The sequence below is a fragment of the Tursiops truncatus genome, chromosome 2 (assembly GCF_011762595.2).
Source record: "Tursiops truncatus isolate mTurTru1 chromosome 2, mTurTru1.mat.Y, whole genome shotgun sequence".
NCBI lineage: Eukaryota > Metazoa > Chordata > Mammalia > Artiodactyla > Delphinidae > Tursiops > Tursiops truncatus.
In genome coordinates this window covers 40,438,562-40,463,109 of record NC_047035.1, presented here as the reverse complement: position 1 = coordinate 40,463,109, position 24,548 = coordinate 40,438,562, and the positions used below count along the sequence as shown (strand labels likewise).

Below are 24,548 nucleotides of genomic sequence, written 5' to 3'. Positions count from 1 at the left end.
ACATACATTATTATTAGGTAGGATGGTTGAAATGGAAAATTTCAAAAGGTCAGGATATGTAGACCCAATTCTACAGGGGAATATCCAAGGACAGAATGGGAGGAGGAAACCAGCATTCTTCCCTGCCTTTCTCTACAACATGTGACATAATTTTCTGGGTTCGATTAGGGGAAGCACCTGAAAGGTGTTTAAAGGATCCAGACCTTGTGTTATGGGGCAGTAGACAGGTGTTCATGCTGGTCATCTTTCTCGTAGGGTGATCATCTCCTCGAGAACACCTTCTCAGATCTACTACTGCCATCTCTGCCCCCCTTATATGTGTATGAGTTTTTTCCATTTGAAACTTTATTATGCAGTTCAGTCATTTATTGAATAAGTTCTTTTAAGTTGCAATAAATAAAAGTGTATGAATTACGGAACTGCTTTCATAAGGCTTTTCTTTTGGCATTAACAAATATTCTATGTCCATCAGTCATGGTGGTTTTTTTTTTTCTTTTTTTAACATCTGTATTGGAGTATAATTGCTTTACAATGGTGTGTTAGTTTCTGCTTTATAACAAAGTGAATCAGTTATACATATAAATATGTTCCCATATCTCTTCCCTCTTGCATCTCCCTCCCTCCGACCCTCCCTATCCCACCCCTCTAGGTGGTCACAAAGCACCAAGCTGATCTCCCTGTGCTATGCAGCTGCTTCCCACTAGTTATCTCTTTTACGTTTGGTAGTGTATATATGTCCATGCCACTCTCTCACTTTGTAACAGCTTATCCTTCCCCCTCCCCATATCCTCAAGTCCATTCTCTAGTAGGTCTGTATCTTTATTCCCATCTTACCCCTAGGTTCTTCATGACATTTTTTTCTTTCTTAGATTCCATATATATGTGTTAGCATATGGTATTTGTCTTTCTCTTTCTGACTTACTTCACTCTGTATGACAGACTATAGGTCCATCCACCTCACTACAAATAACTCAATTTTGTTTCTTTTTATGGCTGAGTAATATTCCATTGTATATATGTGCCACATCTTCTTTATCCATTCATCCAATGATGGACACTTAGGTTGCTTCCATCTCCTGGCTATTGTAAATAGAGCTGCAATGAACATTTTGGTACATGACACTTTTTGAATTATAGTTTTCTCAGGGTATATGCCCAGTAGTGGGATTGCTGGGTCATATGGTAGTTCTATTTGTAGTTTTTTAAGGAACCTCCATACTGTTCTCCATAGTGGCTGTACCAATTCACATTCCCAACAGCAGTGCAAGAGTGTTCCCTTTTCTCCACACCCTCTCCAGCGTTTATTGTTTCTAGATTTTTTGATGATGGCCATTCTGACAGGTGTGAGATGATATCTCATTGTAGTTTTGATTTGCATTTCTCTAATGATTAATGATGTTGACCATTCTTTCATGTGTTTGTTGGCAATCTGTATATCTTCTTTGGAGAAATGTCTGTTTAGGTCTTCTGCCCATTTTTGGATTGGATTGTTTATTTTTTTGTTACTGAGCTGCATGAGCTGCTTGTAAATTTTGGAGATTAATCCTTTGTAAGTTGCTTCATTTGCAAATATTTTCTCCCATTCTGAGGGTTGTCTTTTGGTCTTGTTTATGATTTCCTTTGCTGTGCAAAAGCTTTTAAGTTTAAGTTTCTTTAGGTCGCATTTGTTTATTTTTGTTTTTATTTCCATTTCTCTAGGAGGTGGGTCAAAAAGGATCTTGCTGTGATTTATGTCATAGAGTGTTCTGCCTATGTTTTCCTCTAAGAGTTTGATAGTTTCTGGCATTACATTTAGGTCTTTAATCCATTTTGAGCTTATTTTGGTGTATGGTGTTACGGAGTGTTCTAATCTCAAACTTTTACATGTACCTGTCCAGTTTTCCCAGCACCACTTATTGAAGAGGCTGTCCTTTCTCCACTGTATATTCCTGCCTCCTTTATCAAAGATAAGGTGACCATATGTGCACAGGTTTATCTCTGGGCTTTCTATACTGTTCCATTGATCTATATTTCTGTTTTTGTGCCAGTACTATACTGTCTTGATTACTGTAGCTTTGTAGTGTAGTCTGAAGTCAGGGAGCCTGATTCCTCCAGCTCCGTTTTTCTTTCTTAGAATTGCTTTGGCTATTTGGGGTCTTTTGTGTTTCCATACAAATTGTGAAATTTTTTGTTCTAGTTCTGTGAAAAATGCCAGTGGTAGTTTGATAGGGATTGCATTGAATCCATAGATTGCTTTGGGTAGTAGAGTCATTTTCACAATGTTGCTTCTTCCAATCCAAGAACATGGTATATCTCTCCATCTATTTGTATCATCTTTAATTTCTTTCATCACTTTCTTATAATTTTCTGTGCACCGGTCTTTTGTCTCCTTAGGTAGGTTTATTCCTAGATATTTTATTCTTTTTGTTGTAATGGTAAATGGGAGTATTTTCTTAATTTCACTTTCAGATTTTTCATCATTTGTGTATAGGAATGCCAGAGATTTCTGTGCATTAATTTTGTATCCTGCTACTTTACCAAAATCATTGATGAGCTCTAGTAGTTTTCTGGTAGCATCTTTAGGATTCTCTATGTATAGTATCATGTCATCTGCAAACAGTGACAGCTTTACTTCTTCTTTTCCGATTTGGATTCCTTTTATTTCCTTTTCTTCTCTGATTGCTGTGGCTACAACTTCCAAAACTATGTTGAATAAGAGTGGTGAGAGTGGGCAACCTTGTCTTGTTCCTGATCTTAGTGGAATTGGTTTCAGTTTTTCACCATTGAGGACTATGTTGGCTGTGGGTTTGTCATATATGGCCTTTATTATGTTGAGAAAAAATCTCTCTATACCTACTTTCTGCAGGGTTTTTATCATAAATGGGTGTTGAATTTTGTCGAAAGCTTTCTCTGCATCTATTGAGATGATCATGTGGTTTTTCTCCTTCAGTTTGTTAATATGGTGCATCACATTGATTGATTTGCATATATTGAAGAATCCTTGCATTCCTGGAATAAACCCCACTTGATCATGGTGTATGATCCTTTCAATGTGCTTTTGGATTCTGTTTTCTAGTGTTGTGTTGAGGATTTTTGCATCTATGTTCATCAGTGATATTGGCCTGTAGTTTCCTTTCTTGGTAACATCTTTGTCTGGTTTTGGTATCAGGGTGATGGTGGCCTCATAGAATGAGTTTGGGAGTGTTCCTCTCTCTGCTATATTTTGAAAGAGTTTGAGAAGGATAGGTGTTAGCTCTTCTCTAAATGTTTGATAGAATTCACCTGTGAAGCCATCTGGTCCTGGGCTTTTGTTTGTTGGAAGATTTATAATCACAGTTTCTATTTCAGTGCTTGTGATTGGTCTGTTCATATTTTCTATTTCTTCCTGAATAAGTCTTGGCAGGTTGTGCATTTCTAAGAATTTGTCCATTTGTTCCAAGTTTTCCATTTTATTGGCATAGAGTTGCTTGTAGTAATCTCTCATGATCTTTTGTATTTCTGCAGTGTCAGTTGTTACTTCTCCTTTTTCATTTCTAATTCTATTGATTTGAGTCTTCTCCCTTTTTTTCTTGATGAGTCTGGCTAATGGTTTATCATTTTTTTTTTATCTTCTCAAAGAACCAGCTTTTAGTTTTATTGATCTTCGCTATCGTTTCCTTCATTTCTTTTTCATTTATTTCTGATTTGATCTTTATGATTTCTTTCCTTCTGCTAACTTTGGGGTTTTTTTGTTCTTTTTTCTCTAATTGCTTTAGGTGCAAGGTTAGGTTGTTTATTTGAGATGTTTCCTGTTTCTTAAGGTAGGATCGTATTGCTATAAACTTCCCTCTTAGAACTGCTTTTGCTGCATCCCATAGGTTTTGGGTCGTCGTGTCTCCATTGTCATTTGTTTCTAGGTATTTTTTGATTTCCTCTTTGATTTCTTCAGTGATCACTTCGTTATTAAGTAGTGTATTGTTTAGCCTCCACGTGTTTGTATTTTTTACAGATCTTTTCCTGTAATTGATATCTAGTCTCATAGCGTTGTGGTCGGAAAAGATACTTGATACAATTTCAATTTTCTTAAATTTACCAAGGCTTAATTTGTGACCCAAGATATGATCTATCCTGGAGAATGTTCCATGAGCACTTGAGAAAAATGTGTATTCTGTTGTTTTTGCATGGGATGTCCTATAAATATCAATTAAGTCCATCTTGTTTAATGTATCATTTAAAGCTTGTGTTTCCTTATTTATTTTCAGTTTGGATGATCTGTCCATTGGCGAAAGTGGGGTGTTAAAGTCCCCTACTATGAATGTGTTACTGTCGATTTCCCCTTTTATGGCTGTTAGTATTTGCCTTATGAATTGAGGTGCTCCTATGTTGGGTGCATAAATATTTACAATTGTTATATCTTCTTCTTGGATCGATCCCTTGATCATTATGTACTGTCCTTCTTTGTCTCTTGTAATAGTCCTTATTTTAAAGTCTATTTTGTCTGAGATGAGAATTGTTACTCCAGCTTTCTTTTGATTTCCATTTGCATGGAGTATCTTTTTCCATTTGCATGGATACTCCATTTGCATGGAGTATCTTTTTCCAGGATGGAAAATGGAAGTCAAAAGAAAATCTGTATGTGTCCCTAGGTCTGAAGTGGGTCACTTGTAGACAGCATATATATGGGTCTTGTTTTTGTGTCCATTCAGCCAGTCTGTGTCTTTTGGTGGGAGCATTTAATGCATTTACATTTAAGGTTATTATCGATATGTACGTTCCTATTCCCATTTTCTTAATTGTTTTGGGTTTGTTATTGTAGGTCTTTTCCTTCTCTTGTGTTTCTTGCCTAGAGAAGTTCCTTTAGCATTTGTTGTAAAGCTGGTTTGGTGGTGCTGAACTCTCTCAGCTTTTGCTTGTCTGTAAAGGTTTTCATTTCTCCATCAAATCTGAATGAGATCCTTGCTGGGTAGAGTAATCTTGGTTGTAGGTTTTTCTCCTTCATCACTTTAAATATGTCCTTCCACTCCCTTCTGGCTTGCAGAGTTTCTGCTGAAAGATCAGCTGTTAACCTTATGGGGATTTCCTTGTGTGTTATTTGTTGTTTTTCTCTTGCTGCTTTTAATATGTTTTCTTTGTATTTAATTTTTGATAGTTTGATTAATATGTATCTTTCGTGATTCTCCTTGGATTTATCCTGTATGGGACTCTCTGGCTTCCTGGACTTGATTAACTATTTCTTTTCCCATATTAGGGAAGTTTTCAACTATAATCTCTTCAAATATTTTCTCAGTCCCTTTCCTTTTCTCTTCTTCTTCTGGGACCCCTATAAGTCCAATGTTGGTGCATTTAATGTTGTCCCAGAGGTCTCTGAGACTGTCCTCAGTTCTTTTCATTCTTTTGTCTTTATTCTGCTCTGCAGTAGTTATTTCCACTATTTTATCTTCCAGGTCACTTATCCATTCTTCTGCCACAGTTATTCTGCTATTGATCCCTTCTAGAGTATTTTTAATTTCATTTATTGTGTTGTTCATCGTTGCTTGTTTCCTCTTTAGTTCTTCTAGGTCGTTGTTAAATGTTTTTTGCATTTTCTGTATTCTATTTCCAAAATTTTGGATCATCTTTTTTTTTTTTTTTTTTTTTTTTTTTTTTCAGTACGCGGGCCTCTCACTGTTGTGGCCTCTCCCATTGCGGAGCACAGGCTCCGGACGCGCAGGCTCAGCGGCCATGGCTCATGGGCCTAGCCGCTCCGCGGCATGTGGGATCTTCCCCGACCGGGGCACGAACCCGTGTCCCCTGCATCGGCAGGCGGACTCTCAACCACTGCGCCACCAGGGAAGCCCTGGATCATCTTTACTATCATTATTCTGAATTCTTTTTCAGGTAGACTGCCTATTTCCTCTTCATTTGTTAGGTCTGGTGGGTTTTTATCTTGCTCCTTCATCTGCTGTGTGTTTTTCTGTCTTCTCATTTTGGTTATCTTACTGTGTTTGCAGTCTGCTTTTTGCAGGCTGCAGGTTTGTAGTTCCCGTTGTTTTTGGTGTCTGTCCCCAGTGGCTAAAGTTTGTTCAGTGGGTTGTGTAGGCTTCCTGGTGGAGGGGACTATTGCCTGTGTTCTGGTGGATGAGGCTGGATCTTGTCTTTCTGGTGGGCAGGTCCATGTTGGGTCATGTGTTTTGGGGTGTCTGTGGCCTTATTATGATTTTAGGCAGCCTCTCTGCTAATGGGTGGGGTTGTGTTCCTGTCTTGCTAGTCGTTTGGCATAGGGTGTCCAGTACTGTAGCTTCCTGGTCGTTGAGTGGAGCTGGGTCTTTGTGTTGAGATGGAGATCTCTGGGAGATTTTCGCCGTTTGATATTACATGGAGCTGGGAGGTGTCTTGTGGACCAGTGTCCTGAAGTTGGCTCTCCCACGTGAGAGGCACAGCACTGACTCCTGGCTGCAGCACCAAGAGCCTTTCATCCACACAGCTCAGAATAAAAGGGAGAAAAAGTAGAAAGAAAGAAAGAGGATAAAATAAAATAAAATAAAGATAAAATAAAATAAAGTTATTAAAATAAAAAATATTAAGAAATAAAATTTTTTTAAGTTAAAGAAAAAACAAAACAAAAACGGACGGACAGAACCCTAGGTCAAATGGTGAAAGCAAAGCTATACAGACAAAATCTCACACAGAAGCATACACATACACACTGACAAAGAGAGGAAAAGGGGAAAAAATAATATATCTTGCTCTCAAAGTCCACCTCCTGAATTTGGGATGATTCGTTGTCTATGCAGGTATTCCACAGATGCAGGGTACATCAAGTTGATTGTGGAGATTTAATCCGCCGCTCCTGAGGCTGCTGGGAGAGATTTCCCTTATTCTTCTTTGTTGGCACAGCTCTCTGAGTTCAGCTTTGGATTTGGACCCGCCTCTTCTTGTAGGTCGCCTGAGGGCGTCTGTTCTTTGCTCAGACAGGACAGGGTTAAAGGAGCAGCTGCTTCTGGGGCTCTGGCTCACTCAGGCCAGGGGGAGGGAGGGACACGGAGTGCGAGGCGAGCCTGCAGTGGCAGAGGCCGGTGTGACGTTGCACAAGCCTTATGCATGCCGTGCGTTCTCCTGGGGAAGTTGTCCCTGGATCCCGGGATCCTAGCAGTGGCGGGCTGCACAGTCTCCCAGGAGGGGATGTGTGGATAGTGACCTGTGCTTGCACACAGGCTTCGTGGTGGCGGCAGCAGCAGCCTTAGCGGCTCGCCCCCATCTCTGGAGCTCCTTTAAGCAGTGGTCTTAATCCCCTCTCCTCGCGCACCAGGAAACAAAAGAGGGAAGAAAAAGTCTCTTGCCTCTTTGGCAGCTCCAGACTTTTTCCCGGACTCCCTCCCGGCTAGCTGTGGTTCACTAACCCCCTGCAGGCTGTGTTCACGCTGCTAACCCCAGTCCTCTCCCTGGGATCTAAGCACCGAAGCCCGAGCCTCAGCTCCTAGCCCATGCCCGTCCCGGCGGGTGAGCAGACAAGCCTCTTGGGCTGGTGAGTGCCGGTCGGCACTGATCCTCTGTGCGGGAATCTCTCTGCTTTGCCCTCCGCACCCCTGTTTCTGTGCTCTCCTCTGCGGCTCGGAAGCTCCCCGCTCCGCCACCCTCAGTCTCCGCCCGCGAAGGGGCTTCTAGTGTGTGGAAACCTTTCCTTCTTCACAGCTTCCTCCCACTGGTGCAGGTCCCATCCCTATTCTTTTGTCTCTGTTTTTTCTTTTTTCTTTTGCCTTACCCAGGTACGTGGGGAGTTTCTTGCCTTTTGGGAGGTCTGAGGTCTTCCTCCAGCGTTCAGTGGGTGTTCTGTAGGAGTTGTTCCACGTGTAGATGTATTTCAGATGTATCTGTGAGGAGGAAGGTGATCTCCGCGTCTTACTCTTCTGCCATCTTCCCTCTCTGCAGTCCTGGTCTTTTTATCTGTCTAATCTCATCTTTTTTTTTTTAATATTTATTTATTTATTTGCCAGGTCTTAGTTGCGGCACGCGGGATCTTCAGTCTTTGTTGTGGCATGCGGGATCTTTTAGTTGCAGCATGTGGGAACTTTTAGTTGTGGCATGCAGGATTTTTAGCTGTGGCATGTGAGATCTAGTTCCCCGAGCAGGGATCGAACCCAGGCCCCCTGCACTGGGAGTGCGGAGTCCTAGCTACTGGACCACCAGGGAAGTCCCTAGTCTTGTCTATTTTTGGATTAGGTCGGTTTTGACTCCAGAATCATGAGTTTAATTCTTATGTGGGTGGGTTCACTTTGCCGTATATGATCTTTGTTTTCAGATTTAAAGAAGCAGAATAGATACATAAAATAGATAAAAATAGGATTATTCTGGCTGAAACAGGTGAGGGAAGCTCACAGGTATTTCTTGAGTATTTTGTCTTCAGAGCATAGTTCTAAATCCACAGCTCTAGTCTGTTTAATCTGTCTATGCATCAGACACACCTGCAGATTGTTCTGTAAACAGAGGTTTCTAAGCCTCAGGGATTCTAATTCCAAGAATCTGAGGTGGGACTCAGGAATATATTTTTAAACGTCCTCCAGGGGATTCTTATGCAAAACTGATTTAGCATCCATAGTTCATAGCTGTAACTTGTGCCAATGCTTTTGGCCATCCAACCCACAAATATATTCCTCTGCTTTAAAGGGGCTTGGGTGAAAGTGTGGACAGATAAAAATACTAGGAAACAATGCAATGATATTAATCTCAGAGTAACAAATTGTTCATAACAACATCCCAAATTCAGGAATAAGATCATTAAATGAGTATATTTGTAAATCCTGCTGAAACTTGACTGGAATTTTAATGACATGTTTTGAAATTTTGCTTCTTTGTGTAAAAAAATTATTTTTACTTAATTGTGATCGTTTAACATCTTCATATGTTATTTTATCATGGATTCTACTAAAAGATTAATACATTAGTCAACTACATGGCAATTATGTCTTCATTAACTAAAGTGTTTTGTTTTATTAATTTAAATTATTTGGAAGTAATATTCAATTTATGAAGATTTCCAAATAATTCTAATTTTTTTGCTTTCCTTCAGTTTATCTATATGTAACTTTGAAATTCTGATACTCTCTGTTCTTTTCGGTAACTTTGGACATATAAGTGAGAAGCTCTGTTTCTCTTTCTTTTTTCTTTTTCTTTGATTTTTGTAGCTTATTTGGTCCATGAGCTAACTTCTTCATGGTTCTTCATATACACTGATGCACCTGCCTTCTGTTGATTGAATTTCCTTCAGTGATTGTAAAATTCTCTGTGGAGGTAGACTTTAACAAATTTTTTATATTAAAAAAAAAATATATATATATATATTCATTCTAGAGAATAATGTGTAGCTAAATTTTCTCCCCAGTTTATCGGACTGTCATAAAGGAGTATTATGCTCAGATTGAATTCATTGGTTGGAGAAAGGGCTATCATAAGTCTTTACAGATTAACTTCTTCATTTATTTGCCTGGAGTGCAAGAGAATTTTTTATCTTTATGAAAGTAAAGGATTTCTTCACACAAAATTCTGCTGTTTTCGATTTTATGTAGGATTTGGGATCTATCTGGACTTTTCTTGGGAGCTGAGGCAGCATGTAAGGTACCTTAATCTCTCTAGCCTTAGTTTGACAACTCTAAAATGGTAGTGATAATACTTTTCTCTTGGGATTGTTGTGAGAATGAAATATAATAATGTATATAAAATGTAGGGTCCTTGGTAAATGCTAGCTTTTATTGTTATGAGTTCTCATTGGGCCAGAACCCATAAGGATTGCAAAGTCTTGTACATATTGCTGTCTCAGAAACAGTTGGCTTGTTGTGATTCTTTGAGGAAATTTTTGTGCTCTGAGAATAAATGAGGAGCTCCCCTCCTCTGGCCTCCACATCAGTGTCAGCAGAAGGGAATCAGAGTCTTAGAACTCAGCCTGCATCTGGTCAGGTCCCTACTTCCTAGTCCTTGATCCCCACCACTCATTGCATTGTCGTCATTATTTGCCTTGAGATCACTTGGATTAATGACATTATACCACTTATCTCAATGTATGTCAGTCACTTCAAGAATCCTGTGTTATCCTTCATTTCCCAGACTCACTCCATATGGTTCTGTCATCCATTTTCTTTTCTTTTCTTTTCTTTTAAATTTTATTGAAGTATAGTTGATTTACAGTGTTGTGTTAACTTCTGCTGTACAGCTAAGTGATTCAGTTATACATCTATATATTCTTTTCCATTATGGTTTATCACAGGGTATTGAATCTAGCTCCCTACGCTATGCAGTAGGACCTTGTTGTTTGTCATCTGTTTTCTGACTTCATCTCCCCCTTCTCCCCAACTCCTGAAACCCTTCCAGTGTGCCCTCTAGAATGTATGGTCAGTCATCAGTAAAACCCTGTGTCCTCAACTCTTTTCTGAACATTTCCTTAACTTTCTTACTCTAAGAGAACCTAAGACTTCTCTGAGGACACTGCTTTCCCTTTAGTCCTCTCAAGTGGCCACTCTTTTCTCTTCCATGTCCCTCATACTTGTCTAAAGATGGGATAGGTGTCCTAGTCACACCTCATTTCCACTTGTCAACCACCTACCTCTCCCTAAACCCCCAGCTTTGAATCTCATAACTCTATGCTACCTACTTCCCCCTTTATGGTTAACATCTATAGACTCCTCAGCCACTTTGTCATTTTATGCATATATTAGCTTCTGCTTTCTTTTCAGTTTCTTCAGTTTTAGCCCTGTCATAATTCTGGATGATTTCAATATCCATGTAGATAATTCTTCTAAATCTTTCATTTCCTTAACCTCTTCTCTTCTAATGATCATACTCCTGGCCTGCCTCAGCTACTTATTTCCATGGTCATACCATTGATCTTGTCATTACCAAAATTGCATCCACTCCAAAATCTCATTTTCAAGAATCTCACCCTCCCAAAACCACCATCTTTTTAATTTTTTTTAACTAATTTCCTCAAGTACTCCAACTCTGGCAGTTCTTCACCTCCGCCAGGACTTGAGTTCATTGATCTACCACCTTCGCACTCTCCTTCACTCTCTTGTCCATATTTCCCCTCTTTATCCAGTTGAAGTTTCCTGGTATATTATTAGAATCACTCCCTTGCTCCTCCCTTTCATCATGCTACTCCCCTGGCAAAACTCCAACCATGATTAAATGTAACTCTGCCTACTTCACACAGGCACCTGTGCAGTTGAATATTCCTGAAGAAGACACAACCATGCAGATTAATATCGCTATAATTCAATGTCTAGTGGATCTGTGATGCTGTCACCTAACCTATATTAACTTCTTTAGTTCATTCACTTGCTTACTCTGCTATCTAGGAGATGACTTTTTCTTCTTTCTCTCAAACCTTCAACACATTCTCCTTGATTTCATTCTTAGCTGATATTCTCACTTTCTATTTCACTGAGAAATTAGAAGCAATCATAAAAGAACTTTATAAGCTCTTGCTACCACTTCTACCTACCCATCTTCATCTGTGCTATATATTCTGTTACTTTGGATGAACTCTTTGTGTTCCTATCTGAGGCCAGTCCCTCCACTTATGCTATGACCCCATCTGCTGTCACCTACGTTACTCCAGCCACTTTCTTCCCTCTCTTCTTTTTCATCATCTTTGTTCCTTTCTGTTTTCTTCTTATCAGTTTACAAATATTCTATAATTTCTTCCATTTTAAAAATGACTCCACATTCGTTCAGTATGCCCTATGCCTTCATGGTGAAACTCCTCAAAATAGTTGTCTATACCAGAAATTTCCCCTTCCTCCTATTCTCTCTTGAACACTCTTCATTCAGGCTTGCCCCATTATTCCACAGAAATTATGATACCAGCAACTAACACATTGCTAAATCCAGTGGTCAGTTCTGTCTTCATCTTAGTTGACTAGTCAGCAGCACTTGACACAGTTGATCACACCTTCCTCTGTAAAACACTGTTCAGACTCTCCTGCTTTTCTTCCTGTTTCACAGAATACTCCTTCTCTTTTCTTCTGCTGAATCCTTTTCATCGCCCCATCTTCTAAACATTGGAATACCCCAGCAGTATTCCTCTGATCTCTTTTCTTTTACACTTCTGGGCTCCTTACGGCCCTAAAATTTATACCCCTAGCCTGCATCTCTTCCCCTGAATTTCAGTCTCATATCCACCTTCCTCCATGATACTTCCACTTGGATATCTAATATATTAATCTCAAATTTACCAAACTCTCCATTTTTGCACTGCCAATCTACATCTTCCAGTCTTTTCTCATCTAATTAAATAATAAATCTTCCTTCTAGTTGCTCAGGCCAAAGATCTTAGAGTTATTTTGGACTCTTTTTCTCTTACTCCAAACGCAAGTTCCAAATGTGAGAAAGTATCTGTTCTGTAGTTTTGAAAGTAACATGTTAACAAAACAATTGTGAAGACCATGGTGAAAAGGTATAGAGTCTACCCCTCGATCCAACATCTGTACTACTTGGTGTTTACCTAAATGAATTGAAAATTTATGTCGACACAAAAACCTGCACATGGATATTTATAGCAGCTTTATTCGTAATTGCCAGAACTTAGAAGCAACTAAGGTGCCCTTCAGTAGATGAATGGATAAACTGTGGTCCATCCAGATAATAGAATATAATTCAGCACTAAAGAGAAATGAGCTATCAAGCCATGAAAAGACATGGAGGAACCTTATAAATGCATATTGCTAAGAGAAAGAAGCCAATCTAAAAACGCTACATTCTGTATGATTCCAACGATGTGACATTCTTGGAAAGACAAAACTATGGAGACAGTGAGAAATCAGTAGTTGCCAGGGTTTAGGGAGGAAGGAGGAATGAAGAGGTGGAGCACAGACGATTTTTAGGGCAGTGAAACTATTCTGTATGATACTATACTGGTCAAAACCCATAGAGTGTACAACACCAAGGGTGAACTCTAAACGTGGACTTATGGTGATAACGATGCGTCAGCGTAGATTCATTGATGTGACAGTTGTACCACTCTGGTGGGGGATGTTGATGGGGGCGAGGCTATGCGTGTGTGGGCTTAGAGGGAATGTGGGAACTGTCTGTACTTTCTGCTCAATTTTGCTGTGAACCTAAAACTGCTCTAAAAATGAAGTCTTTAAAAAAAAAAAAGGAAAGAAACAAACTCAGAGGAAAAGAGGAAACAGAGATAATGCAGAGACCAGATGAAAACATTAGAAAAAATAATATATTTAATAGCTTCAGAGAACTACAAGAAGATATTTCATTGTTGAACCAAGAACAAGAAATTATTACAAGGGAATAGTCAGAGAATACAAGAGTCTTAGATGTAAAAAAGGAAATTTAAAATTAATTTAGTAGCTGGGCTGAAAGAGTTAAGGACATTTCCTGTGGGGGGAAAAGACAAGGAGCTTGAAAATGGGAGAGAAAATATAAGAAAATGAGAGGATCAGTCCAGGAGGTTCAACATGCAAATAATAGGAATTCCACAAAAAGAGGACAGAAAAAATTAGATGGTAGAAAATTATCAACAAAAAAATACATGCAAAGTTTTTGTAACTGAAAGAAATTAGTTTCCAGATTGAAAGAATTTTTCCTGGTAAGCAATATAATGATTGTAAAAGAAGTCGTATCAAGTGCATCCTTGTAAAATGGTATAGATGATCTTATTTGCAAAGCAGAAATAGAGGCACAAACGTAGTTAACAAATGTATGGATACCAAGGGGGCGGGTGGGAGGAATTGGAAGATTGGGATTGACACAGATACACTATTGATACTATGTATAAAGTAGACAACTAATGAGAACACACTGTATAGCACAGGGAACTCTACTTAATGTACTGTGGTGACTTAAATGGGAAGGAAATCCAAAAAAGAGGGGATATATGTATATGTATAGCTGATTCATTTTGCTGTACAGTAGAAACCAGCACAACATTGTAAAGCAACTATACTCCAATAAAAATTAATTTTTAAAAAAGTGCATAATTGTGAAAAATCAGAAATACAGTTATAAAGAAGCTATACTAAAAGCTTCAGAGAGGAGAAACAAACCAAAATTCTTATACAAAGAATCAAAAACTATAATGGCAAAAGACTTCCCAGGAAGTACTTCAAATAAGACTATAATGCAATACCTTCAGAATTTTGGGGGGAAATGATTTCAGTATAGAATTCTATACCCAGCCAAGCTATCATTTAAGTATGCAGGAAGAATAATGACATTTTCATACATGTAAGGACTCAAAAAATTATCTCCTGTGTACTCTTACTTAATGAGCAATTCAGGATGCCATTTACCAAAGTTAAAGAGTACCAAAAAAATAGGGAATCTAGCACAGGGGAGAAGTAGAGGGAATTCCCAGGACAACAACCAAGTAGCAGATCTAAGAGCCACCTCCAGATTAGAGTAGTTCTTTTCACAAAGGCACAGTCAGCTCTCCAGGCCATGCTTGCCTTCAGGATGTGTTCATGCTTGTGTTCAGGATGGAAACTCTTTTCTTTCTCTTCTTCTTGAAGGGAGTGCCTTTCTCATTTGTCTGTCTAGCTCTAATTTGCACTAACAGTACCTGGGTAGGTTAGTAGTCAAGCCTGGCTATTAAAAAAGTCTAAGAATCCAATAGTGGGAGATTGAAACAAGGTATTAACAGGAGAATAAAAGAAAAAAAACAGGTTAAGGAACGTAAGGAAGTTAGACTGAATGTGGAGAAGGAGGTGTCTGAGGATATCTCCCAGATTTCTGGTGTAGGCCACTGGATTAATGATAGTGTCATTAATGGACATAAGAGCACAGCAGATGTTAGTTCAAAATAAAAATAAGTTCCATTTTGGATATGTGGACTTTGAAGTAAAACTAGAAGGACAGGTCTTAGAACTGAAGCCCAGGATAGAGGTTCATTCATTCATTCTATACTCATTATCTATTAGGATTACAGAGGTAAATAATACTTCCTTCCCTTAAAAAAGGTCATAATGTAGAAGGGGAGACAAACACATAAGTAAATAATTCATAATGTAGTGTGGTAATTTAAGTCTTTTTTTTTTCTTTTTTTTTAAATTTTTGGCTACGTTGGGTCTAACCTGCTGCGCGCGGGCTCTCTCCAGTTGCGGCGAGTGGGGGCCACTCTTCGCTACAGTGTGCAGGCCTCTCACTGCCGTGGCCTCTCCTGCTGCGGAGCACGGGCCCCAGGCGTGCAGGCTTCAGTAGTGTGGCACACAGGCTTCAGTAGTGTGGCTTATGGGCTCTAGAGCGCAGGATCAGCAGCCGTGGTGCACAGGCTCAGTTGCTCTGCGGCATGTGGGATCCTCCCGGACCAGGGCTCAAACCCGTGTCCCCTGCATTGGCAGGCGGACTCCCAACCACTGCGCCACCAGGGAAGTCCAGTGTGGTAATTTCAATATGTGCAAGGTATAGTGATAGCTCAGAGGAGGGAATGTTTTGCCTTGTCTGGGTGGAGGTGGGGAGTGTGAGGTTCAGTAAATATTCCTGGAGGAATGAGCTAAAAAGCAATTTGAGTAGCAGACAAGGCAAGAGAGAATATATTCCAGCATATACAAAGGTACATACTGAACATTTTACTCAGGTACCAAAAATAGTTTACTATTATTTATGCATAAGGTACAAAGAAGAAAGTGAAACTGAGGAGATAGACAAGTGTCAGATCCTAAGGAACTTGGAGTTTTTGCTGAGGCAGTGAGAAGCCACTGAAGTGGTTCAAAAAGGGTCAAGGTGGATACTGGGATTCACCAATTGTTGCTTCCAAAGGGAATTCTGGTCCTTCCTAGAACTCACTGAGAGAGAGAACATAGTCCCCTATCTTCCTCTTCCTAAAGTAAGGTGGCAATTCTTTTATGAGGATTTTAATTGTTAGCAATGATGAGGAAATAAATAAGGAGTAAAATGGCCCCTTGTTCTCCCCAATGTTTGTTTTTTTTTTACTGAAACCCTTCAGAGCAGTGATTTGAAATACTATCCATCACAGCACCCTCCTCTTATTAAAAAAAAAAAATCTAAATGCTCATTTTACTATCTAAAATGAAATTCCTATAGGTATTATAACCCACCTGTGGTGGGCTAAATAACGGCCCCCTAAAACATATCCAAATTCTAATCCCTGTGAACGTTATCATTTATGGCAAAAAAGGACTTCGCAAGGGAGATTATTCTGGTGGACTCAGTGCAGTCACATGTATCACAGAGGGAGAGCACAGACAGAAGAGAAGGTAATATGACCACAAAGGCAGAGATAGGAGTGATTTGGCCACAAATCAAGTCATGCCAGCTGTCACCGGAAGTTGGAAGAGGCAAGGAACAGATTTTCTCTAGCGCCTCTAGAGGGATTGTGGCCTTGCTAATACCTTGATACTGACCCAGTGAGACTGATTTTGGCCTTCTGACCTCCAGAACTGTGAGAAACTAAACTTCTGTTTTTTGTTTTTTTTAAATAAATTTACTTATTTATTTATTTTTGCTGCGTCGGGTCTTCGTTGCTGCGCAAGGGATTTCTCTAGTTGCAGCAAGTGGGGGCTACTCTTCATTGCAGTGTGTGAGCTTCTCATTGCGGTGGCTTCTCTTGTTGCAGAGCATGGGCTCTAGGCATGTGGGCTTCAGTAGTTGTAGCACGAGGGCTCAGTAGTTGTGGCTCACGGGCTCTAGAGCACAGGCTCAGTATTTGTGGCGCATGGGCTTAGTTGCTCCACGGCATGTGGGATCTTCCTGGACCAGGGCTCAAACCCGTGTCCCCTGCATTAGCAGGCAGATTCTTAACCACTGTGCCACCAGGGAGGTCCCTGAATTTCTGTTGTTTTAAGTCACCAAATTTGTCATACTTTGTTACAGCAGCCATAGGAAACTAATACAGTATTTATACATAATGTAATGCCATGTAGCAAAGTAAAGGAGAAACAAAAACAAAATAAATGCTGTTAGTGATGTGATTTTCCTAAATGGCAAACAGTTTTTGGCAAATTTCCAAACAAAACCAAACATCCATTTACATGGTAATTGTATTCCTGGAAAATTTAGTGTATATTGAAAGCATTAACCATTGTTTCTCAGCATCTACCAAACTGTGCTTGACATACAGAGGATACTTAATAAAAGCTGGATATGTGGGTGATGAATGGCTTAGAGCTACAGAGGGACTATTTTAAAAGTTCCAAAATTAACACACAAGGCAAAAATTACATATAGTCAAACGTACCTTTGAAACTTTCTTGTATGGTCTATAAAATAGAGTGTACAACATTTACATGACATCTTGGACACCAATACACCATTTCTCAATAAAGTTGAGAGCCTTTTATTTTTCCCCAGCTTTGGTCTGGGCTCTGTGTGAAGGATATGGATTGCTAAGGTCACAAGGAATCCCCTTCAGCACTGTGAGATGCTGTCACTGTGAGAGCGAACGAGATTGAAACTGATTGAAAGACAGTAGATTCCTATTTCCTATTCCTATTTCCCATCTCAATTTGTTTATTGTTTGGAGTGATAGCTGTCCAAACTATTTGTAATTTTGTATCTTTTTCTTGTGATTAGTGAGCATAGTTCAATATTCTCACAATTAAGTGGGCTGTTTATGTGACTCCATCTTCATTGAATGGTGTTCTTGTCTCATCCTTTCTGCTAGTAAGTAGTTCTCATCTTGCCTTGATTCTTCTCCCCCAGGGGCATTTGGCAGTGTCTAAAGACATTTCTAGTTGTCATGGCTGAGAATTGTAGGGCAGGGTGAGGTGCTACTAGCATCTAGTGAGTAGAGGCCAGGGATGCTGCTAAACATCCTACAGTGCATGGGGGGACAGCCCCCCACTGCAAACAGTTATCCAGGCCAAAAATGTCAGTAGTGGCAGGATGAGAAACCCTAGGCTAGATTGTATGCGTACCCTGCTCTTGTAGTGATTATCCCTTCGTATCGTTTGCCTTGATGGCAGAATGTTTCCTGTAGCAGAACTGAACTTTTTGTTATTGGGCTGCAGGGAAGGATGGGTGTGAGTCTCTGCAGGGTTAAACATATTTTTAAATTAATCTCTTTTAATTTTATCAAGGTAATAACAGTCACACACACGTGTATGTACATGCGTATGTGTGTGTGCACTGGCGCAGGAGGACTTGAAGCACTTCCCCGCTCATTCTTCCCCACATCTAGTTCCATTTCCATTTCACAGGGTTAGCAACATTTAGAGTTTTCGTTTTGCATTCTTTTGGGGAGTTACCTTCCTAAGTCTAAATAATATTCTTCTACCGTTATTTATTGATTTAAATTTTATCTGTTGACACCTCATTATGAAAGGTGAAGATTTAGCTCAGGTGTACTAATCCTTCCCCTTCTAATTTTCATTAGTTTGTATACAGTAATTCTTTCACTGATTATTTGTAACTGTAAACAATACATTTATTTATTAAAATTTATCTATCTATTTATTTATTTTTGGCTGTGTTGGGTCTTCGTTGCTGCGTGCGGGCTTTCTCTAGTTGCGGCGAGTGGGGGCTACACTTCGTTGCGGTGCGTGGACTTCTCATTGCTGTGGCTTCTCTTGTTGCGGAGCACGGGCTCTAGGCACACGGGCCTCAGTAGTTGTGGCTCATGGGCTCTAGAGCGCAGGCTCAGTATAAACAATATATTTAAAGTTTTATTTTTGTTTCATGGACTTTAGATGGTGTGTCTTGACTCTGCTATGTTGTATGTATTAGTGCTCCTATCCTTGCTTTCCCCTGTTCTCTTTCTATTTCCCATAGTCCTTCTGCTGTACCCTCATATTGTCAAGGTTGACAATATTTACTTTGTTTTGTAATCATATGTAAGTCATTCATTTTTTATGTATAAGTTGAGTCTAAAGTTGAAAACCAGTGAATAGCATTTATAGGATATGAATGACTAAATCTTGTTCACTGCAGAGCCAAGCAATATGTTGGGATCCTAGAACTTTTTTTCTGCCTGCAGTATCTCACCTCTGTGAAATTGAAAGGAGAATGTTCCTTCTACTCTAGCATTCTGTTTTCTTTTGCTACATCAGGTGCTCTAAAATCATTCCACATTTAGTTGGTAAACTGACATTTACATACATATTAAGAAAGACCAGAAGTGGTGTTACAATTGCATAGTAGACGTTCCATAAATGAATGGCTTGCATGACACTCTTACGGAGAAAAAAAGACAAGAGGAAAATGAAGGAAAACATGAGAAAGAAAAGAATTTCAAAATAAGGGTGCATTCCAAATGGCCTGCTTTCTGAGAGTTGAACTGTATTTGAGTAACTCATGTCCCTCAATCCAGTTCCAAAGATAATATTGCTGCTGCTGAAACTTGGGCTTTGTACTGTAACCAGAGTTTATTAATTGTCCTATTTCATTGAGGAAAAAATGCAAAGCAGACGGAACACTGGAGTAACTAGCTGGAAATATTCCACTACTTCATGGGAAGCAGCTTTCCAAACGATTCCTGTGGAGGCCAAACTCCTGGTCTAGCCAAAATAGCACTAAAGTGTGCCTTGATGGTACATTAAAGAAGAAATTTTTCCCCAATTTACTTGATTAAGATTTACAGCCTTTCCATCCCCTCAAAACCATAGCATTGATTTCTTCAATATCAAAAAATAATTTCCTAAAATAGATTGCTAATGACTGCTTTCAGTTATTTATTTAAGGATTGTGCCAAGTACTGCTTGTATGAATTCCTGTAAAAGGCCGAATTAAATCCATAATTTTCATAATTAATGTTATTCCTCTTCTGTAAGAATTTGCTATTAATGTGACTGGTCATCCTCACGTCTCATTTTGATATCTCTCAAAACATCTGTTACATTATAAATAAGATATTAAAACATTGATCATAGGAAAGTGTTTTGCTTTATAGATCATATTCAATCAAATCCTATGTTTTTCACTTAATATTGACATTTTTCATGTTATTATAAACATAGTTTTTAATGGCTACATATTATTCTACTAGATATACCTACCATAATTTACTTAACCACTTTACCATTATTGAGCATTTAGGTAGTCTTTTTTTTCAATCTAAATAATACACAATGAGTATCTTTGCATATAATGATTTCTCTGATGTTAGTCTTATTTCCTAAGATGCAAGCTCCCAGGGGTCAAATATTATAAATATTTTCAAGGTTCGTTGGTCAAATTACATTCCAAAGTCAGTTCCAATTTACACTGTTACCAGCATCTTAATTGTCCAAATGGTAGAACAGAATTTTCAAAGTATTTCACTAGTGTTGTTTTGGTTCGTATGTCGAGATGATCCAGAAAACCATTAAATAGTAAATATGTGGAGATAAAGCATTTGACTGACTGTGTACATATTTTATCTAAGCAAAGCCTCAAAGTTAAGCCAGAAGCCATTGTTCGTACTAATGATGTCTCAGACCTGGAAAAGTACTTCTAATTTTTGCAACATAAAAGAAGTAAGATGACAGTGACAGAACTGAATGACTAGCCAGACCTGCTGACTTAAAGGTAGAGTTAGGATTTGAACATAGTGTAAGTCTCCATTTAAAAGTCTAAACTTTGTTCACTCTGAATTTGGGACTTTGCTGTACTTAAAGATATTTTTATAACACCAGAAAATAATAGAGAACAAATGTGAGATTGCTAAAATGTATGCCACTATTGTCAGAAGTTGCAATTACAACTATCTTCATTAAGCTGTTAGTTTGATTATATTTTCTGGAGTAATAAATGTTATATTCGAATTTAAAAATTAAGAATAAATGTTTAATTTATTTAAATTTAGATAATTGAAATACCAATTCTTTTTGGAATATTTCAATATTATTTTTGCTTATCGGAAAGTTATTTGCTTTTTATGTTTACTAGTATACGATCTATACTTGTTTTCTGCTATTTAAAAATAAAACAAATCCTAGTCAAACTTTTTAAAGAGTATTATCTTGATAACTTGCTCCCTAAGAATCTAATGCAAACTAGATCATTTAATTTTTTTTAAAGTTTTTTAAAATTTATTTATTTATTTTGGCTGTGCTGGGTTTTAGTTGCAGCACAGGGGATCTTCGTTGCGGCATGTGGGATCTTTTAGTTGCAGCATGTGGGATCTTAGTTGCGGCATGCATGTGGGATCTAGTTCCCTGACCAGGGATCGAAACCAGGCCCCCTGCATTGGGAGCGTGTAGTCTTACCCACTGGACCACCAGGGAAGTCCCCAAAATAGATCATTTTAAAAGCAAGTTATGTGGTGTATTTCCATATGTAACACTGAAAAGCCTCCTTGCTTTAAGTCCTTGGAAGGAAAGTTTTTTTAAAAGAACTAACACTTTCAACTGTAATATGAAAGAGGGATGCTGAAAATGAACAATGTTGTTCCTTTAATCTCGTGCCTCATAGTGACAGATCAGAGACCTTCTGGAGACTTGGTTCACAAACACCTAGTATGTAACAAAATTACCTTCTTAATGTCAAATTAGATAGAAGCTAACGTTTAGAGAATTTTCTGGTTTAATATATATACCAAGGCTTTGGAAGTTAAATATAAGAAATTGTGCCCCTATATAACATTATCTCTTAACTATATTTAGGAATATGAAAACAAACTAGTAAAAATTTATTGGTTGAAATAATTATTAATTTTTGTGTTGACATTCACTTTAGAACATGTGTATTTGAAAAAAAGAATTTCAGCATTTCACATAGGAGGAAAAAAAATCCAGTTCTTAGTTTTTTAACTCTGCTTTTTAATTTTATGTTCTAAAATATATCTACAGTCTACCTCTCTAAGATTATTATTGAAGTCTTTCATTGTTAAAGCATAAAGGTTCCTACTTATAATCAAATTATATGTTCCAAATTCAAAATTAAATTGTCCTTGCCCACTGTTGAGCAGTATGTAAATAATTTTAAAAAATAGCCGTGTTGGGACTTCCCTGGTGGTCCAGTGGTTAAGACTCCACGTGCCCACTGCAAGGGGCACAGGTTCGATCCCTGGTCGCAGAGCTAAGATCCCGCGTGCCACACAATGCGGCCAAAAAAATAAAAAAGTAAAATAAAAAATAGCTGTGTCATCCAAAAAGTTTTGAAATTCTTCTATCTACTCTGATAATAAATTAAAGTTTAAAAAAGTTTAAAATGTTAAAAATTTTTGTTTTAAGTAAAACTTATTTTTTTAGCATTTCACTGTTTTCGTTCTGAATTTGTAATAGTTATAACATGTACAGACCATGTGTGGTTTTCAAAATGCTTATTTTTTCATACGTGGTAGACTTTGTTTATGAAAGTATAAGGGAGTTTTTTTGTTAATGTAGTGGTAAAGAAACCTATGTATATCTTGAGAGTATATATTAAAAACTTTCTTTAAGAAATGATGAGACATATCTTTGACTCAATAGGAAATGTGTGTTGCTATAAGCAAGCCTTAGTGTCTGCTAACCTGCTTTTTTTTTTTTTCAGTGTAAGCACTGTAAGTTTAAGGACTTTTCAAATTTAGGATTATATAAATGTTTTTACTTCTCTTATTTTTACCTGTGACATCACTAGTTATAACATGAAGCTTTATCATCTAAGGACACATTTGGTTCTTTTATGAGCCATTTAATTTTCATCTTTTCTGTGATCACACTTCTTGAACATGTGGAATGAAAATGTAATTTCATACTCTTTATGATGAAAAAGAAAATATATACCCTTATTGCAGGATGAGGGTATTGTTTCTATCATGAATACATTATCATATCCTAGGTAGCCTGGAAAAGTGAATGTCTCTGAAAGTATGATACAACTTTTGTACTTTATCAAGTTTTATTTACACAGCAGTTTTCAGAAACTGTTGCCAATGGAAACTTACATTTGGACAGTGTAGTCTGCAAGTACTGTTTAGTGAGAAGTGTGTTGTTCTTGAGTAATTATTCTATTTGAATTTATGCAGCCTGGGTAGTTGTTAGACAACCTTGGTAATTGCTAAGCTCTACTTATTCTAAGAGGACGCTGTCTTCATGGATCATAAGTTTTCGGGTTTCCCCCAAAGTCATTACTTCTGCTTTAAATTTAGTGTGACAATCCAATAGCTATCAGGTAGTAGTGGAGTAGCTTTCTTCTGTGTAAGACTTGGCACACAAATAGTTTTGTGGAAAAATAACAGTTATAATTTCTCTTAACAGCTGTGACATCTTATGAAGATCTTGGACTCTTTGCATTTGGATTACCTGGAAAGGTAATTATTTTTTTCTCCTTGCTGTGTTCAAAATCCTGAAGGGAATTTTTCCTTCCATTTCCAGTTAGAAAAGACAAGTATATATAAGAGAAAGAAATTAAGGGAATAAAAGGAAACTAAAATGAAGAAAGAGAATGATGGGAGCAGGAAGAGAGAGAAGAAATCTCTGTGCCCTTCCTAAAAATGCATTGATAAATTTAATTCAACACTTAAATTTTTTTAGTGTTTTTTACCCTAATGAAGGAGAACAATGACTTGTATAATTTTAAATCAGTAACGATGGCCTGCTTTAAGTTTTTCTTATTAATTTTGATTATATTATCTAAGTAAATTCTCGTGAAGACAGGACAAGACAGAAGCATAGAATTAAACTTATAGCATGTTTAAAAAAACTGATAATTAGAAGATCATATCATTTAAGAGCTGAACAGTGCTAAAAGATGATCTAGATGTCCCCTCATTTATAGGTTAGGAAATTAAGGCCCAGAGAAGGGAAGGGGCCTATTTGTCTACAATTACTTAGGCCAGTATTACATAGGACTCCAGACTCAAAATCTACTTTTCCTCCTTAGAATAAGAGAAATAACAACAGTATTTATTGGGCATTCATCTGTGATAGGCATACTAAACTAATTTAATGGGTAGAGGAAATACTGTCTTCTTCCACAGGTAATCAGTAGTTAAATATTATTGTTAGTGCTTTAATATTTTTTTATTTCTGAAGAGCTGTCATACTTCTAAAATCCATTTACATGTTGGCTCCAAACAGGACTTTTTCTTTGTAAATCTGTTGTTTGTATTTTTTGTTTGTTTTGTTTTTAATATAAAACGATGCTGTATTTGTAGATTGCCGAACTAGCTTCTTAGAAGTGAGTCTGGGAGGAAAAAGGTATAGCTATGTAATGGTGGGGGGGAATGTGTATTTACATTCAAATTAACTTTGGTTTTAAAGCACAAAGAGAATATTTAAATCATACTATGCAACCTCATGGTTTGGAGCTTATCTTTTTTTTTTTTTTTGCGGTACGCGGGCCTCTCACTGCTGTGGCCTCTCCCGTTGCGGAGCACAGGCTCCGGACACACAGGCTCAGCGGCCATGGCTCACGGGCCTGGCACGTGGGATCTTCCCGGACCGGGGCACGAACCTGTGTCCCCTGCATCGGCAGGCGAACTCTCAACCACTGCGCCACCAGGGAAACCCTGGAGCTTATTTTAATAGCCTGAAACTTGAACTAAATGGAGACTATGTTACTTTTGAGGGTAAAGGTTTTTGTTAATCATCTAAACAATTTCTCTTTCTCGAAGATCCGGGTGTTTGGTATAATCATGATCAATTAACTGTATCCAGTTTAATCAAGGAAGAAGAAGATGTTATTTATATAAGAAAACTCTCCAATTAATTTAATATAATCTGTAAACATGCCTAAGCATCATCACTGTT

The 24,548-nt window shown here is 38.1% G+C and overlaps 1 protein-coding gene across 3 annotated transcripts in view; it reads left to right on the top strand.

Moving 5' to 3' along the window:
• SLC38A6 (solute carrier family 38 member 6) overlaps positions 1-24,548 on the top strand; it is a 74,244-nt gene that overhangs the window by 3,639 nt on the left and 46,057 nt on the right. For all 3 annotated transcript variants that reach the window (XM_019923183.3, XM_019923190.3, XM_033851081.2), the window contains exon 4: positions 23,055-23,107. In XM_019923183.3, coding sequence (XP_019778742.2) covers positions 23,055-23,107 — 53 coding nt within the window. The remainder of the gene's footprint in view (positions 1-23,054; positions 23,108-24,548) is intronic.